This window comes from Solanum verrucosum, unplaced genomic scaffold (assembly GCF_900185275.1).
Source record: "Solanum verrucosum unplaced genomic scaffold, falcon-dt-bn FXZP01000048.1, whole genome shotgun sequence".
NCBI lineage: Eukaryota > Viridiplantae > Streptophyta > Magnoliopsida > Solanales > Solanaceae > Solanum > Solanum verrucosum.
The window spans coordinates 3,589,533-3,609,322 of NW_026020157.1; the positions used below are offsets into that span (position 1 = coordinate 3,589,533).

The 19,790-nt window shown below is 30.4% G+C and overlaps 1 protein-coding gene across 1 annotated transcript; it reads left to right on the forward strand.

Annotated features, from left to right (window-relative positions):
- Positions 1 to 11,896: 11,896 nt before the first annotated feature.
- LOC125828376 (polyol transporter 5-like) lies at positions 11,897 to 16,336 on the forward strand. The gene is made up of 4 exons (XM_049507692.1): positions 11,897 to 11,990; positions 12,081 to 12,443; positions 15,176 to 15,628; positions 15,710 to 16,336. The coding sequence occupies exons 1-4, from the start codon at positions 11,897 to 11,899 to the stop codon at positions 16,312 to 16,314; spliced, it is 1,515 nt and encodes a 504-aa protein (XP_049363649.1). The 3' UTR covers positions 16,315 to 16,336.
- The last annotated feature ends 3,454 nt before the right edge of the window (positions 16,337 to 19,790 follow it).

Here is a 19,790-nt window from a genome sequence, read left to right on the forward strand (position 1 = left end):
TTGTTTTAATTTATGTAGCATCAATAGAACTTCATGAGCAATTTTTTATAATGATTTTTAAAAATTCAAGTTCTTAATTATTGAGATTTATAATACTTTTTACGTAATTTCTAAATAATACGATTTATTTTATTTTTTACACAATTTTTAAATATATAAAAGACTAAAAAATAAGACATACAAATTAAAACGGAAAAATTATCAAAAATTACAAAAATACCCTTAAAATGCCAACGGAAAAACTATAAAAAAAATAATTAAAAAATACCCTTAAAATGAAAAACCCTTAAAATGCCATTTTTCTTTTCTTGATATGCTGCCAGGCAGGCATGTTGACCATGACCTTCCTGGTTATTCTCCCTTGGGGGATTACTAGACGCAAGACCCCGTGCTAGCACGGGATCAATGTCTGTTATTTTTTGTTTCACTGTATATGACACAGATAAAATTTAGAGAGTTAATTAAATTTTAATATAATTTTTAAATATTTTAAGTTGTTAATTATTGTAATTTATAGTACTTTTACGTAATTTTTAAATAATATATGTTACTTTCCTTGTCCCAATATATGTAGCACAAATAGAATTTCAAGAGTCAATATGTTATTAACTATTGAGATTTACAATACATTTTACATAGTTTTTAAATTAAATAATACATGTAACTTCTTTTATTCCATTTTATGTGACACGGATAAATTAATTGTATGAGTCAATCGAATTTTTTATAAGCAACTGAATTTTTATATATGTTTTGTTAAAAAAATATTTTAAAATATTAATTATCATGATTTATAATATTTTTTACGTAATTTTTATATATATAAAAAAATTAAAAAATAAAACAAATAAATTAAAACAGAGGGAAAAAATAGACAAAAGTAATAGAAGTGTGGAACCACACAGGTGAAGCAGACATATTAACTGCCTCTTGTGTGGTTATCCACACTTATAAATAAGTAGTAGATAAAAATGGAATAACTAAAAAAATGAATAAGAAATATATTTACATAATACGAAATGTCAAAAGCCTCAAATTAATAAATAAGCTGAAATTAAAACAGAAATAAAAAAAAATGCAGTTGGCAAGGTTTGAACCCCAGACCTTGCACTTGCAATGTCAAGCCTAAACCAGTAAGTCAAACAACTAAATATGAAAATAAGCACACAGCTGAAGCAGACATGTTGACCCTCAGCTGTGTGCTTATTGACACTTATATATTAGTAGTAGATACTAGATATAAGTGCCCGTGCTAGCATGAGCCTAATATGTTATTTTTTTGTCTCACTTTATGTGACAGATAAAATTTAAAGAGTCAATTAAATTTTGATATGATTTTTAAATATTTTAAGTTGTTAATTATTGTAATTTTTACGTAATTTTAAAATAATATATATATTACTTTCCTTATCTCAATATATGTAGCACAAATAGAATTTCAAGAGTTAATATGTTGTTAATTATTGAGATTTATAATATTTTTTACGTAGTTTTCAAATTAAATAATACGTGTTACTTCTCTTGTCCCATTTTGTGTGACACGAATATATTAATTTTAGTTGTCAATTATCATGATTTATATATTTTTTATGCAATTTTTAAATATATAAAAAAATTAAAAAATAAGACAAACAAATTAAAACGGAGAAAAAAATAGGCAAATATATATGTAAGTGTGGTACCACACAGGTGAAGCAGGCAGACCGTCACATGTATGGTTATCCACACTTATATATAAGCAATAGATTTTTTTGTCTCACTTTATGTGACATAAATAAAATTTAGAGAGTCAATTAAATTTTGATATGATTTATAAATTTTTTAAGTTGTTAATTATTGTAATTTTTACGTAATCTTTAAATAATATATGTTACTTTCCTTGTCCCAATATATGTAGCACAAATATAATTTCAATATGTCGTTAATTATTGAGATTTACAATTCTTTTTACGTAGTTTTCAAATTAAATAATTCATGTTACTTCTTTTGTCCCATTTTATGTGACACAAATATATTAATTTTAATTGTCAATTATCATAATTTATAGTATTTTTTATTCAATTTTTAAATATATTAAATATTAAAAAAATAAGACAAACAAATTAAAACGAAAAAAGATAGGCAAATATATATGTAAGTGTGGAACCACACAGGTTGAAGCAGGCATGATGACCACCACCTGTGTGGTTATCCACACTTATATATAAGTAATAGTAGATATATAGTAGGGGACTAGACAATGAAGCCCGTGCCAGCACGAGCCCAACATATACTAAGTCTCTAAATTAAATTTAAGTTATTAATTATTGTGATTTATAATATATTTTTTTGTAATATTTTGACACAAAATATATATTATTTCTTTTATCCTAATTTATGTGACACCGATAAAATTTCGAGAGCCAATCAAATTTTTTATGTCTTATACATATTTTTAGTTGATAATTATTGTGATTTAAATTTTTTTACATCATTTTCCAATAATATATGTTACTCACTCTATCTTAATTTATGTGACATAGATATAATTTTGAGAGTCAATCGAATTTTTTATATATTATAAATATTTTAAGTTGTTAATTATTGTGATATATAAAACTTTAACATTATTTTTAAATAATGTATGTTACTCAATTTTGTCTCAATTTATGTGATAAAATAAAATTTTAAGAGTCAATCGAATTTTTATATATCTTTTCAATTTTTAGATTGAAAAGAGTACCTTTATGGGCCCCATTTTTTTTTTTTTTTGAATGAATCAATTTTTTAAAAGGGTAAAGGGTCAAATATGCCCCTAAACTATTCGAAAAGGTCTAGATATACCCTCCGTTTAAAGTTTGGCTCACTCATGCCCTCGCCGTCCAACTTTTCGTCTAAATATGCCCTTATGGGCGTTAGTTGGCCTGCTGGACATATCCAGCTCATTTTCCATTTCCTTAAATATCACATGGAATTGCCATGTCATTTTGACTTTACCACATGACATTTATATGAAAATGGAAAGGGATCAATTATGCCCCTAAAAAATTCGAACTCATAAACACTTGATCCGACCCATAAATCAACTCCCCTTTTAAATAAACTACCTGACCCATTTTCAACAATTTTGTTTAAATTTTTATTTTTTTCGGTAAATCTCGAAAATTAGTAATTGATTAATAAAATATAGGAAAAATATGAAAAAAATATAAAATTAACGCCAAAAATTCACAAATAAATATTGTAACCTTAAATTCATCAATTTCAATAATTTTTTTCGGTAAATCCCGAAAATGAGTAATTGATTAATAAAAAATATGAAAAATATATAAAATTAAAGCCAAAATATCACAAATAAATATAGTAACCTTAAATTCAAAAATTTCAACAATTTTTTTTAATTTTTATTTTTTTTCGATAAATCCCAAAAATGAGTAATTGATTAATAAAAAAATATGAAAAAATATATAAAATTAACGCCAAAAAATCAAAAATAAATATAGTAACCTTAAATTCAAAAATTTCAACAATTTTTTTTAATTTTTATTTTTTTCGGCAAATCCCAAAAATGAGTAATTGATTAATAAAAAATATGAAAAAAAATATAAAATTAACGCCAAAAAATCACAAATAAATATAGTAACCTTAAATTCAAAAATTTCAATAATTTTTTTTAATAAATTACTCATTTTCGGGATTTGCCGAAAAAAATAAAAATTAAAAAAATTGTTGAAATTTTTGAATTCAAGGTTACTATATTTATTTGTGATTTTTTGGCGTTAATTTTTTTTTTTCATATTTTTCATATTTTTTATTAATCAATTACTCATTTTCAAGATTTACTGAAATTTTTTTTTAAACAAAATTGTTGAATTTAAGGTTACAATATTTATTTGTGAATTTTTGGCATTAATTTTATATTTTTTTTCATATTTTCCCTATTTTTTATTAATCAATTACTAATTTTCGGGATTTACTTGAAAAAAATAAAAATTTAAACAAAATTGTTGAAAACGGGTCAGGTAGTTTATTTAAAAGGAGGGTTGATTTATGGGTCGGATTAGGTGTTTATGGGTTCAAATTTTTTAGGGGTATAATTGATCCCTTTCCATTTTCATATAAATGTCATGTAGTAAAGTCAAAATGACATGGCAATTCCATGTGACATTTAAAGAAATGGAAAATGAGCTGGATATGTCCAGCAGACCAACTAACGCCCATAAGGGCATATTTAAACAAAAAGTTGAACGGTGAAGGCATGAGTGAGCCAAACTTTAAATAGATGATATATCTAAACCTTTTCGAATAGTTTAGGGGCATATTTGACCCTTTGCCCTTTTTAAAAAAATGCAACTACAACGCGTGTATAGTAGAAATCTACTGAGAAACCACACTTGCAACAATTGAAAAAGATCCAGCGCGTAAGTTAATAGCACGGGATGGGCGATGGGATCCACAAGTCAGGGAAGTAGAATTCTTTTCTGAGGACAAATAAATAAATAAGTAAGCATGCCTTGCATTTTTGTCCTTTAAAAATAATAGTACTGTTGTAAATTGATTAATAAATGTCCATTATACCCTTTTTATGCCTATAAAAGACATTGTAACTTGTATGGCAAAACACACAAAAATAAGGAAGACAAAAGTTTCCTTTTTTATCTCTCTACTACATTCTTCTCTTCTTGGTTGTTATTAGTTTAATTTTAGTACTTAGTCTTTATTTTATAACACGTTATCAGCACGAGACTCTACCATCTCAAAGTTTGAAGACTAAATTTGAAAGCTAAGGTATTATTATTTTTCTTCTTTTTATTATGGCTAATCTTACCAAACTTGAGTTCGTTGCCCTTCATAGTTCGGACAAGAACTACCTTTCATGGGTACTGGATGCTGAAATCCATTTGGATGCAATGGGTCTTGGAGACACCATTAAAATTGAAAATAAAGCATCAAAACAAGACTGTGCTATGCAATGATATTCTTACGTCATCATATTGACAAAATTTTGAAAATTAAATATCTCACAGTCAAGGATCCACTCGTTTTGTGGAATAATCTAAAAGAAAAATATGACCATTTGAAGATGGTCATTCATCCAAAGGCACGATATGATTGGATGCATTTAAGGCTACAAGACTTTAAGTCTATTCATGAGTACAATTCTGCCATGTTCAGAATTACTTCTCAATTGAAACTATGTGGAGATACGGTTAGTGATGTTGATATGATGGAAAAAACATTCTCCACATTTCATGCCTCGAATGTGCTTTTACAGCAACAATATCGAGAAAAGGGTTTCAAGAAGTATTCTGAACTGATTTCTCATCTTCTCGTGGCTGAACAAAATAATAATTTGTTGATAAAAAGTCACGAGAATCGTCCTACTTGATCTACACCATTCCCTAAAATGAATAAGATGTACGCCCACCACGCTAGGCGTGAAAGAGGTCGCTTACGTGGACGTGGTCATAATTATGACCAAGAGCAAAATCCTTTTCCCGGTGTTAATCATTCACCAAAGAAAAATCACTATCAAGAGGGAAAAGGAAAAGATGAGAAACGTGAAGCAGTTAAAACAAACTATTTTCGATGTGGTGGAAGAGGTCACTATGCATGTGATTGTCGTACTCCTAAGCACTTGGTTGAGCTTTATCAAGCATCACTAAGAAAAAGGATAAAAATCTTGAAGCTAATTTTATCACAGATCATGTTGACATCACACACTTGGATGTAGCAGATTTCTTCACACACCCTGAAGAAAAAATAGATCACTTGATTGGTGACAATTCTGTGGATATGGAAGAATAATCATGATTGATATTTGCTAATAATAATGTTATTAATATTTGTTGTTTTGTATTGGTCATAATGTGGAAAATAAATAATTAAAGTACTCATGTTTATCCATGTATATTAATTGAGTCCCTTTTAAAACATCTATAAAAATGTTAGTTGGAATTTTATAATGATTTGAAGATGAATTGAAATATATTAAGATAATATTTTCTTCTTATCATTTTGTGACTATAAAAGGAAACATATAGTGTTGTATTTAAAGTGAAAGTAAATGCACTATTTAAGCACTATTTAAGCACTATCTAAACAAATTATGTTAATACTTATTTTAGACATAATAAACTAAACTAAAGTTTAGTGTTAAAGGTTTGGGTGATAAAGATCTTGTGCATTATTAGTACATGATCATTATAATGATTTAAATATCATTTTAACACTTTCATTATTTCTTATATTTTATAAATTATTTAATAAAAGATAATTAATGATTTAATATATATTTATTTCATTACTTTTGAAGATATGGATAATTCTCCAAGCAAATTATCAAATTATAAAGATATTTGCTTGATTGATTCTGGTACAACACATGATATTCAAAAATGAGAAATATTTTTATCATTTAAATATGGGCAATATGAATGTTACTATGATATCTGGTAGTGCTAATTTGATCAAGGGCTCTGAAAGAGCCATTATAATTTTGCCCAAGGGAACTAAACTCTTAATAAATAATGCCATGTTTTCTCCTCAGTCTTGGAGAAACTTATTGAGTTTCAAAGATATTCGTGAAAATGGTTATCATATCAAGACAATTGATGAAATGAATCTTGAATATCTTGGTATAACCAAAAATGTCACCGGGTAGACATATGTTGTAGAAAAATTCACAGTCTTATCTTCAGGATTGTATTGAACAAAAATTAGTGCAATTGAGGCACATTATATAGTAAACCGGGGATTTACTAATTCCAATACCTTCATACTTTGGCATGATCGTCTGCGACATCCTGGGTCTATAATGATGAGACGAATTATAGAAAATTCAAATGGGCGTCCATTAAAGAATTTGAAAATTCTTTTAAATAGTGAATTTTCTTGTAATGCATGTTATCAAGGCAAGTTAATTGAGAGACCATCACCAATAAAGGTCAAAATTGGGTCCCTGCGTTCTTGAAACGTATACATGGGGACATTTGTGGACCTATTCACCCACCAAGAGAGCCATTTAGATATTTTATGGTCCTGATAAAAGCTTCTTCTAAATGGTCTCATGTGTGCCTATTGTCATCTCGCAATTTGACAATTACAAAATTATTGGCACAAATAATACGATTACATGCACAATTTCCTGATAATCAAATTAAGTCTATTCGCCTTGATAACGTTGCAGAGTTTTCATCCCAGACATTTAATGATTATTGTCTATCTATTGGGATAAGAGTTGAACATCCTGTAGCTCATGTTCACACTCAAAATGGTCTGGCTGAGTCATTAATTAAACGACTGTAGTTGATAGCAAGACCATTACTTATGAAAACTAAGTTTCCACAGATGTGTGGGGTCATGCAATTTTACATGCTGCAACACTTATTCGTCTCAGACCGACACATTAGCATAAGTTCTCCCTATTGCAATTGGTTTTGGGTCAACAACCAAATATATCTCATCTAAGAATTTTTGGATGCGCTGTATATGTGCCGGTAGCACCACCACATCGCACTAAGATGGCCCCAAAGAAGGTTAGGAATATATATTGGGTTTGAATCACCCTCTATTATTCACTACCTTGAACCACTAACAAGAGATATGTTCACATCTCGATTCGCCGATTGTCGATTTAATGAGACATTTTTCCCAAAATTTGGGGGAGAAAATAGTGAAATTAAAGGAGAAATTTTGTGGAAAAATCCATCATCGTCTCATCTTGATCCCTGTACTTCCATTTGTGAGCAAGAAGTACAAAAGATCATTCATTTGCAAAAAATTGCAAATCAAATGCCAGACGCATTTACAGATTTGAAAAGGATTACTAAATCACATATTCCTGCAAAGAATGTCCCAATTCGAATTGATGTCCCTGTAGAACCATCTACTAGTGTCATAACTAATGAGTCAAAAGCACGCTTGAAGTGTGGTAGACCATTAGGTTCAAAGGATCAAAATCCTAGAAAAAGAAAATTAAAAGATTAAAATGACACTATGAAAAAACCTCACATAGAAAGTCAAGTTGTGAGTAATGCTGGTATCCTTTAAGGGATCAATGAGCTTGAGACTCAAGAAAATAATGAACTATCCATAACATCAAGTGAAGATGAAACAAATCTGAATCGATCAGAAATAGCGGTGGATTATGTTTTTGCATACAATGTTGCATAAAAAATTATGCAAAATAGTGAGGATCTTGAACCTCAATCTGTTGTAGAATGTCGACAAAGAAATGATTGGCCAAAATGGCAAGAAGCAATTCAATTAGAATTGAATTCACTTGTCAAACGCGAAGTTTTTGGGCCTAGAGTACAAACACCTAATGGTATTAAACCTGTTGGCTATAAATGGATTTTTATGCTGAAAAAGAATGAGAAAAATGAAATACAAAGGTACAAAGCACATCTTGTTGCACAAGGATTTTCTCAAAGGCATGGCGTCGATTATGAAGAGACATACTCACCTGTTATGGATGCAATAACATTACATTATCTCATTAATTTCATGATCCATGAGAGGCTTGAATGCATTTGATGGATGTGGTTACAACCTATCTTTATGGATCACTCGATAATGATATATACATGAAAATTCCTGAAGGATTCAAAATGTCCAAAGCATACAGTTCAAAGTCTCGGGAAATGTACTCAGTTAGATTGCAAATATCATTGTAAGGTTTGAAGCAATCTGGACGCATGTGGTATAACTGTCTTAGTGAGTATTTATCTAAGGAAGGTTATATAAATGATGCGATTTGCACCTGTGTGTTTATAAAGAAGACAATGTCAGAGTTTGTTGTACTTGTTGTTTATGTTGATGACATAAACCTTATTGGAACTCCAATGGAACTTCATAGGACAATCGATTATTTGAAGAACGAATTTGAGATGAAAGATCTCAAAAAGACAAAATTATGTCTTGGTTTGCAAATAGAGCATTTGACAAATGGTATCTTTGTTCATCAATCTGCATACACAGAAAAGGTGTTGAAAAGATTTTATATGGATGAAACACATCCATTAAGTACTCCAATTATTGTTTGATCACTTGATGTGAATAAAGATTCCATTTCGACCTCAAGAAAAGAATGAGAAAATTCTTGGTCCTGAAGTACCATATCTCAGTGCAATTGGTGCATTAATGTATCTTGCTAACACTACAAGGCCTGATATAACCTTTTCGGTTAATTTGTTAGCAAGATATAGTTCTGCTCCTACTAGGAGACATTGAAATGGGATCAAACACATATTGCGGTTTCTAAAAGGGACTATCGATATGGGCTTAATCTATTCTAACGATTGTAGTCCAGACTTTGTTGGTTATGTTGATGTAGGATATCTATCTGACCCACATAAAGCCCGATCTCAAACAGGTTACGTATTCACATGTGGGGTACTGCCATATCTTGGAGATCTACGAAGCAATCTATTGTGGCCACTTCATCAAATCATGCTGAGATAATAGCTATTCATGAAGCAAACCGAGAATGTGTGTGATTAAGGTCCATAATACACCTTATTCGAGAAAAATGTTGTTTGAAATGTGACAAAGTACCCACAATTTTATATGAGGATAATGCAGCATGCATAACATAACTCAGGGGAGAATTCATAAAAAGGAGATAGAACGAAACATATTTCACCGAAGTTTTTCTATACACACATGAGCTCCAGAAGAATGGTGATACCAACGTACATTAGATTCATTCGAGTGATAATGTGGCTGATTTATTCACTAAGTCTTTGCCAACCCCAAATTTCGAGAAGATGGTATACAAGATTGGAATGAGTAAACTTGGACAACTAAATCGTGATTTTCATCAGGGGAGTAAAATACGCGTTGTACTCTTTTTTCCATAATCAAGGTTTTATCCCACTAGGTTTTCCTGATAAGGTTTTTAATGAGGCAACAAGTAATGCGTATTAGTAACAACTATTTATACTTGTTACTTTACTAAGAATTTTATTTTACATGGACATCCAAGGGGGAGTGTTGTAAATGGATTAATGAAGGTCCATTATACCCTTCTTATGCCTATAAAAGACATTGTAACTTGTATGGAAAAACACACAAAAATAAGGAAGACAAAAATTTCCTATTTTATCTCTTTACTACATTCTTCTCTTCTTGATTGTTATTAGTTTAATTTTAGTACTTAGTCTTTATTTTATAACAAGTACAATTATTAACAGAATTTTGTTTAAGATACTCAAAGCTTTTAATTTCTGATATTCCGAGAGTGCCCCTTGGTCGGCAAGCAAGCATGACGACCTTGCTTGAGTTAGTCTCTTATATATAGTAGTAAAAAGTAATATGCACAATTGTTATAGTTATTTATACTTTATTTTCTTATTAAAAGTTCTACACGTGCACATAAGTTAAACATTCCTTTACTTACCGACTAATTTAATGTCACATCACTCACAACATATAATTGGTTTTATTTTTTATTGAAAAATTGCCAATAGATCACTTAGGAAGGAACATTTCAGTCATCGTTTACTTATTTTTAAGTAGAATAAAATGAAGAATACCTTCTAAGCAGTCCGTATATAATTGTCCTCGTTTTCATTTCTTATTATTTGCCAATCGCAGTTATCATTTAGATCATTTGAACTCTGACAAAATTAAACTCAGAATAATTAAGGTCTATGTTACTTAAAATTTGTTTGAATTAATTTTTGATTTATAATTTATAAGTCAAAATTCTTAAATTTGAAATTCTAACTTATGATTCTTTAGTTTATTTTCGCTATTTTGGCTTCAAACAAGTGTTAAAAACATTTTTAATTTATTCAAACATTTCAAAACTGCTTAATCACCACAATTACAAATTGTTTTTGATAACTTCCCATCATAATCTAATTTAAGTATCTAACTTTGTATTGTAGTTTTTAAAAAAACAAAGAAAAAACTTTTGTTGGACTCGTCCCCCTCTGATAGAGTTGGAAAGAAAGACCACAATTAGGGGTGTTAAAAATGAACCAAAATATAGGTAACCCATCCAACTCGATCAGAATTTTAAGGGTTGGATTCAAGATGAATTAGGTTCAATCTCAACCCATTAAAGCCTAACTCATTTTAAGAGAATCCTCAATTGAGCCCAATTCAATCTCCAATTTCAATCCGTTTTAAAACTATTTACTAAGATATGTTCCTATATTAAATGTATGAATTATTATCTATTTAATATCTTTAGGATTTATCTATCCATTTGTTACTTTTTAAAAAAAAAAACTTGAGTGGAAATTCGAATTGTGATTATAAAAGTTAAATATCACTATGTTAAAATTATTGAAATTAATCGGGTCAAACTGGGCGGGTCAAAAACCCAACCCATTTTTTAGCCCATTTGAGCCCAAAGTAAACTTGGGCGGGTCAAGACACAACCCAATTTTTATCTCAACCCATTTTAATATCTCCAATTTCAACCCAATTTGCCCATTTGACACCTCTAACCACAATCATTAAGCTCTGCCCAACACAAAATAACGAGGAATCTTAAAGTTTATATGTACTACTAACTAATAGAAAGTTAAACAACCCTCACATCATTAATTTATACTCTGCATTTTAATTTATTTATCCTATATTTTTTTAATTTATATTAAAATAAATATCCCATTTTTGACAATTTTTTAATTTCTAATTTTAAACATAGAAAATTTAAAACCACAAAATTTAAAATTATTTTAATATAATTTACTTTTTAAAATTTTGTTAAATATACTCTCAATTTTAAATCAATTTTTTTTTCTTCTTAAACAGTCAAATTATAACTAATATAAAACGAAACGAACCGAACAATCAATCAATGAATCAAATTGGAAGTGAGAGAGTATAATTGAAATCCAACTTTTAAGTGTCTGTTGTGTGCAGAAACTAGATATTTCTCTCTCTGACTTAGCTTGTAATGGCAAATCAAAATGTTTCAAGCCCAAAAAGAAACAAATATGCATTAGCTTGCTCTCTTTTAGCTTCCATGACATCCGTGTTATTAGGATATGGTAAGATTATGTATGTACTATATTAATATTAAATTTCATTTGTAAAATTAAAATCTAGAGTAAAACTGTGTTAGTGGTTGGTTGATGTAGATACAGGAGTGATGAGCGGAGCAGTGATTTACATAAAAGAAGATCTGAAAATATCTGATGTTCAGATTGAAATCCTTGTGGGAACAATCAACATATACTCTCTTGTAGGTGCTGCAATTGCTGGTCGAACTTCAGATTGGATAGGTCGTCGATACACTATTATTTTGGCATCTCTAATTTTTTTTGTAGGAGCAATATTGATGGGATTTGCTACGAATTATTGGTTCCTCATGTTTGGTAGATTTGTTGCTGGTATTGGAGTTGGATATGCTCTTATGATAGCTCCAGTTTACACTGCTGAAGTTGCTCCGGCCTCTTGCCGTGGATTTTTCACTTCTTTTCCTGAAGTTTTCATCAATGGAGGTACTTTTTTTTTTGTGGTCATAATTCAATTATTTAACTTTTGTCTTATTCTCTACATTAAAGTTTCGATAAATTAACTTTGCTCATTTTTCAACCTCTACTTTTTCCTTGTCATCCATATTCTCTTCTTTCATGTCATTTTATTTTTATTTGAATTGTATACAATGATAGAGTTGAAAACATATTTTCATTCAAAAATATAGTCAGTTAGGGTGTGTTTGGTAAGCCATCTCCTAATTATAATTGGTGTAATTATTAGAGTAGTAATTACATAACTTAGTAATTACGATGACCTGTTGGTTTATCGCAATATAATATACAAGTGTACTGTTTGGTTACACAAGTGCAATCATAAAGTTATATGAAATTTTAAAAATAAAAGTTAATTGTCAAAAATTAAAAAATTATATTAGACAAATAAGGGTATTTATAAATGATATTAAATTAAATATTTAAGTAATATATTGTATTTTGTAAATATATTATTTAATAAACATATATCATTAACTAATGTTATAAAAGATTGATTTATATTTTTCAAATTAATATATTTTAATCAAATTAATCAAGAAAGTGCACGTTTGATTAAAAAAAAGTTAATTTTATAAATATAATGTCATAAAATTATTAAGATATTTGACAAAAAGATTATATATCAAGTCTAACTTAAAAACAAATGGCTTGTAATGTGAAATAACAAGTCAATACTATACCAAAACACATGAAACTAAAAATATAACATCAAAACAAAAAATTTAGCATAATACTTTTATGTCAAATTTCAACATAACGTACATAAATATAATTTAAAAAAGAAAAACGTAAGTTTATAACCTTATTCAACAATGTGTTCTCCTTTGATTTAAAAATAGAATACTAACAAAATTATGCTGATGAAAAAAGTAAATAATAGAATTGCATGAAGTAAAGATTGAGAATGAGAAAGAAATGAAATATAATAAAATAAAAAAAATATTTTTAGTAAGTATTAGAATAAAAAAATTTATAAGAAGTGGTGGTTAGACCTGCTATGTTGTATGAGAAAGCGTATTTAGTGGCCAAGAAAACTTGCATATTGAGAAGATGATAGTTGCATAAATGAGGATGATGTAATGGATGTGTAGACATACTAGGAGAGATAGAGTTAGAAACAATGATATTCTAGATGATGTAGGAGTGACCCCTTTTGTGGATAAGATGAAGAAGGTGATATCGAAATAGTTCATACATGTGAAAAGAATATGCTTAGATTCCTAGTAAGGAGGTGTGAGAGGTTGGATATGAAGGGGCAGAAGAGAGGTAAAGGTAGGTCAAAGAAGTAATGGGGGATATGTGATTTGACAGGACATGAAACAAGTGTAGCTCTTCGAGGATATGACCCTAAATATGTAAATATGGAAATCGATGATTATAATAGAAGAGTAGTAGGTAGTTAAGCGTTGCCTAGTATTTTCTATCAGTATTATTATTATTACTCTCATACTAGCTTATTCTTTGAATTTTTATGGACTTTTACTTAAGTTATCGTATTATTTGTTATTGCTACTGTTCTTTACTCCATTATTTTCAACATGACTTCTTCACTACTCATTTCCTTTTCATAAGTGTTTCTTGGGTCGAGAGTCCTTTAAAACTAATTTCTTTATCTTCACAAAGTAGGAGTTAGATTACGTACATCTACTTTCCCCATACTCTACTTGTGAGACTATACTAGGTATATTGATTCTTATAATGAAAATAATGCTCGGTGTTAAGATCTTGATTTTATTCTATTTTCCAAAGTTTCTTTCTTGTTGGTAAATATGACAATGTTTTCATATTTTTCTTGCTCCTTGGTTCATTGGACCTTTTTGCAATCGTATGGATCTTCTTCGCGCTTGGAATCTGTCTTGGCTCTCGATCAACAGTCTTGTCTAGTTTACAATGAAGGACCTGATATCTTCATTGTTGCTTTACTGCTTCTGATGCACTTTGATAGCAGCTCTTTATTGTAAACTTGAAAAGGAACAGATGCCTTATAGTATGTTGTTATGAACATTACCCATCCTTTTTTGAGACATGTGAAGGACATATATGGTTCTTGCATATATTTGTTGTGTTTTACCACTCACTTGTTAATCATTAGAATTTCATATTCTTAGTCCTAACACATGCATGACTCTCTTAGCTCATATTGCTCTCTTTTAAGTCATTGCTCTTAGCTCAACAAATCCAGTGGACCAGCTTGTGATGTTGTTTGATTTAGGATTAAAGAGGATAAAATGTTACTGATGGTATCAAAACTCCACTTCATGTGCAGCCTTGGTTGATGTTAGAGCAAATTTCAGCATTCAATTAAGTTTAGGTGAATCTTTGAGATAATGGGTGCACAAAAATTAGCGTAGCAACGATACATCATTTTAACACATATACTTCTTGGTGGCTGTCAACCCAATTTACTCACTCAATAGGAGAACCAACAACACATATAAAACCATTTTAAAGGAATGCAATAACCATAACAAGACCCGCGATTGTCTTGAATACAAAAGATTTTTAAAACAAATCAAACAAGAAATTAAATATGACATAATATAAGCAAAACTAATTGATTGATGTTGGCTCACATAAAATAGTTAAGTTAAAATTTATTGATGACAAAAAATTACTGTATTTATAATGACAGTAGTGTATATACTATGCATAACTTCAATACCAATTCAAAGGGTAATGTTTTTTTCTTGGTGTTGCAGGTGTGTTACTTGGTTACATATCAAACTATGCATTTTCCAAACTCCCAACGAAATTGGGATGGCGATTCATGCTTGGAATTGGAGTTATCCCATCAGTGTTGTTAGGCATTGGTGTCCTTGCCATGCCCGAGTCACCACGTTGGCTAGTCATGCAAGGCCGTCTTGGAGATGCTAAGAGGGTTTTGGACAGAACTTCAGACACTTTAGAAGAATCAAAGACGAGATTAGCTGACATTAAAGAAGCTGCTGGCATACCACAAGATTGCCAAGATGACATAGTTTCTGTCACGCGAGAAAGCTCCCATGGTTCAGGTGTATGGCGAGAGTTGTTCCTCCATCCTACCCCCACTGTTCTTCATATTCTAATTGCAGCCATTGGTATTCATTTTTTCCAACAAGCCAGTGGCATAGATGCTGTTGTGCTCTACAGCCCCAGGATATACGAGAAAGCAGGTATACATTAATTCACTAATTGTACATGTTTAAACTGTTAAGACAACGACTGACTGACACATTTTTATTTACATAATAAAGGGATTACTAAACCAAGCTATAGGCTACTTGCGACTATAGCTGTGGGATGTATGAAGACATTCTTTACTTTAGTTGCTACATTTTTGGTGGACAAGATTGGAAGAAGAATATTACTTCTATCAAGTTGTGGTGGTATGATTCTGTCTTTATTAGCCCTAGCTACAGGATTAACTATAATTGATCACTCAGATCATACGCTAAAATGGGCGATAGTGGTGTGTGTATGTGCAACATATTCAACAGTTGCATTCTTCTCAATTGGGATGGGTCCTTTAGCATGGGTATACAGTTCAGAAATCTTTCCATTGAGATTAAGAGCTCAAGGTTGTAGTATAGGTGTAGCAGTGAATAGAGCAGTGAGTGGAGGAATTTTGATGACATTTATATCTTTGTATAAGGCTATTAGTATTGGAGGGGCTTTTTTCTTGTATGCTGGAGTTGCAAGTGTGGCTTGGATTTTCTTCTACACATTGTTACCAGAAACAAAAGGCAGAACACTAGAGGAGATGGAGCCATTGTTTGGTACTTTCTTTAAGTGGAGATCAACCATGAAAGAGTTGAAGAAAAACAGAGTAGAAGGTGATGATATGCTTCTCCTCTCATAATTTCAAACTAGTAAGTAGTAACCATGTGAACCCATAACATATACATTTGGATTTTACTTTTTGTTTCATGCATTATTATTGATAATAACCAAAGTTGTCATGATCAGTATTTAATTCAAGCAACTCACCCTTAAATCTCAAAAGTTGGCTACTAAGCCAGTTAGTCAACTCTCTAGCTTCACTGGTACACAGATCAGAAAAAATAATAAATGAAACATACATTAAGTTGGGCCAGGACTTCAGATGCAAGGCACCATAACTACAGATCAAACAACTCGAACAATCAGAATATGTCACGACCTAAATCGTTGTGAGAAACACCCACACTAAATCTCCGATGGAAGAACCAATCGCCAACCCAATACGACATCAACTAAGCCATTAAGGTAACAGTCTCATTAGTTAAAGCGAATATTCATACTAGTTAATAAAAAACATGCGGAAACAATTCCTTTAGAATCTGAAAGTCGTGCACCAAAACATCTAACATAGTCTAGAATACGGAGATGCAACCTGAGCTTGCGTCTGGTCTTTAAATAAATGACCATCGGCACAATATCACTAGTCGTAATCATTTTCCATCGGCTTTATATCAAGTCACTATCCAAAATCATATTCCAGTGGCTTTATATCAAATCAATTGCCGAAACCATTTCCCATCGACTTTATATAATTAGCCAGAACCATTTTCCATCGACTTTATATCACTCGCCAGCAATGACCTCGACATCATAAACACTTGCATAAATGACCCCGGCATCAAACTATCACATGTCTCAGCACAGTGTTTAATAATCAATGCACAGAAACAATATCACACCACACGAAAAAGACAACAATTCATGCAATTCAAGTCCACATTCATGCTATCAAGCACTTCATCAATCAATCAATAAGGGTCACAACAAAGCAATTCACATCATCATGTTTATCACGATTTTTTCATTTCAAACCTTTTTTATTCATTTAGGTTTATCAAGTGGACAATTAACCCTTCACCTCATCCCCATTACTCCCAACACACAATTAACAAAGGGAATACATGAATTCTACTAGAATACAACTAGAATACAAGGTTTAGGATATCACTTGCCTTAAATCAATTAATAATCACTCAAAGAGTTGAGTCTTCCCCTTCCGAATCACTTCCAAAGCCAAACAATCTATATCAATCAAGTATATCCGAAAACAATAATATCCACATCAATTCTCCTGAAATATGAGTCAATCAACACAAAACTCAGTTCTAAAAATAAGGTTTGGATCCAAACCTTAATACTTGAAACTCAAGGCTTTAAGAACTCATTGGAAAAAATCATTCCGAAAAAGGACTGAAAAATAGTTCACAATCTCCATTTTAATTAAGAACTTGAGTTCTTGAAAAGACCTTACCATTGATAAATCAAAATCTCATATTTTGATGTTAGAATTCATAAATAATCAAAGGGAAATGAGTTTGAGAGTTAAGAATCGCTACCCAACTGATTTGGCACAAGAAATCCTTTTAAAATCGCCACCAAGGGTTCGCCAAGCTAAAAAAAAGAAAAGAAAATAGTGCTTAAACCCCAAAATTTGCAGGTCAAAACCCTTCTCAAATGTCGCAAAAAGCGGTCAAGCGTTTGTAAAAGTGAACCCTGCTAAAAACTCGGCTCTCGCAAAAGCGAAGCCGCCTTCACTTAAGCAAAGGTCGCTTAAGCGACAAATCTTCGCTTAAGCAGAGGGCGCTTAAGCGACATGACCTTCACAAAAGCTAGGCATGCAGCACCAGAAAACACAGTTAAGTCTCAAAGCATCGAAACGACCCTTAGATTCGTTCAGAACCCCGTACACACAAACCACATATGAAAATCAATTATACTTGATGTTCCGTACCGTCATAACACGAATACGAGCTTCAGTTGAGTTATTTTAGTAGTACAAAATAAAGATCAATAATTTTGCTAGATAAATTTTCATAGTTAATTAGTAATATTTTGACATATTACCTCCCAACAACCACATCTAAAAAATATGAACCCAAAAATCATAATCCAAAGTTAAGTTATCTTTTGAGATATTAACTCCCAACAACCTCATCCTAAAAAATGTGAACCCCAAACATCATAATGGAAAAAGTAACTAAATAACTCAATTATTGAATAGGTGATCCACAAAAAGCAGAAAGCTATGAAAGTAAAAGTATCGACATACGAGAAGGGCATAGATGCTTCGGAAACAAAGCCTAGCCTTTGCACATGTTCTTCTCTACTTTTTTAATAACTAAAGCGGTATGTAAGGCCCAACTTCTCCTTTTAGATTTAGGACCGGTTCAGAAAGACACAATGTAATTGAATATGGTGTAATTGAGTATGAGTTTTTAGCTAAAATCATCCTTGGAGTATGACTTAAACCTAAAGTACATCCTTATGTTATATAAGTGAACAAAAACATTCTTGCACTATCCGAAAAGTTGCAAGATTCATCCTAATGACTATTTTTTTTTAAAGAAACTCACGACACCAACAAAAATGTGCCAAATCGAATGAATATATGTACACATGATTAAACTAGTCAAGTTGAGTGATTTTTCTAATTTTTAGAAATTGAGGGTTCAAATCATATTTAGACAAAATTTATTCAAATTCTAAATATTCTTTGTAAAAAGTATGGTCAAATTATACAACTCTAACTTCAACAATTTCAAATAAAGTAATTATTATTTTTATTTTCATAACTAAACGCCTACGCAGTTTCACTAAATTTCCAGCAATTTTGTACATTGTATAAAATGTGAATTGCATTGTATATAACGTACATACGTACTAAATATTTTATTAAAGAAAATCTCTAAATAGTTGGACGTAATATTTTCAAAATGATTGTTTTTAATAATTTTTTTAAACATCAGAACCTACTGTATATATATTTCAAGACTTATGTATTGTTGCAAGTTAATTTACTTGATGATGCAAAAAACATATAAACTAACAACTTACAAAATTTAAATTTTGAGATGAAAGATTCATTTCCTATCCATATCCTTATTCTTTTAAGGTAACTTTGATCTTCTCATCGTGGCTAAGACATGATAAAATTAAAAAAAAAAAATTGGTTCAATCACTTTCTTAATAAAAATAGACTGAAGGATGATTCTTGTTACTTTTTGGATAGTATAAAGATGTTTTTTGCTCACTTAAATATTATAAATTTACATTAGATTTGAGTTATAGTTGAAGGGTGATTTTAGCCAAAAACTCTATTTAGTAAACCAAATAATTACTTGGCAAGAGAGGAATTGGGTATAATTGAAGGGGAGTAAATACGCTCATCCTTTGAGGGTTAGGAATTGGGTGTAATTATACCATGTAATTACATAAAACTTTTTTAAAGTTCTTTTATTCATTTTATTTATATTTGTATTTTCGTTTTAATTTATTTTTCATCTCTCTTAAAAAATTATTTTTGTTATTCTATTATTATTTATATTTCATTTCCTT

What these genes read in the sequence shown, in the direction of transcription:
- LOC125828376 (XM_049507692.1), top strand. Translation starts at nt 11,897, where the DNA reads ATGGCAAATCAAAATGTTTCAAGCCCAAAAAGAAACAAATATGCATTA. An exon ending in ATCCGTGTTATTAGGATATG is followed by an intron (nt 11,991 to 12,080) that starts GTAAGATTATGT and finishes TGGTTGATGTAG; the next exon opens with ATACAGGAGTGATGAGCGGA. An exon ending in TGAAGTTTTCATCAATGGAG is followed by an intron (nt 12,444 to 15,175) that starts GTACTTTTTTTT and finishes TTGGTGTTGCAG; the next exon opens with GTGTGTTACTTGGTTACATA.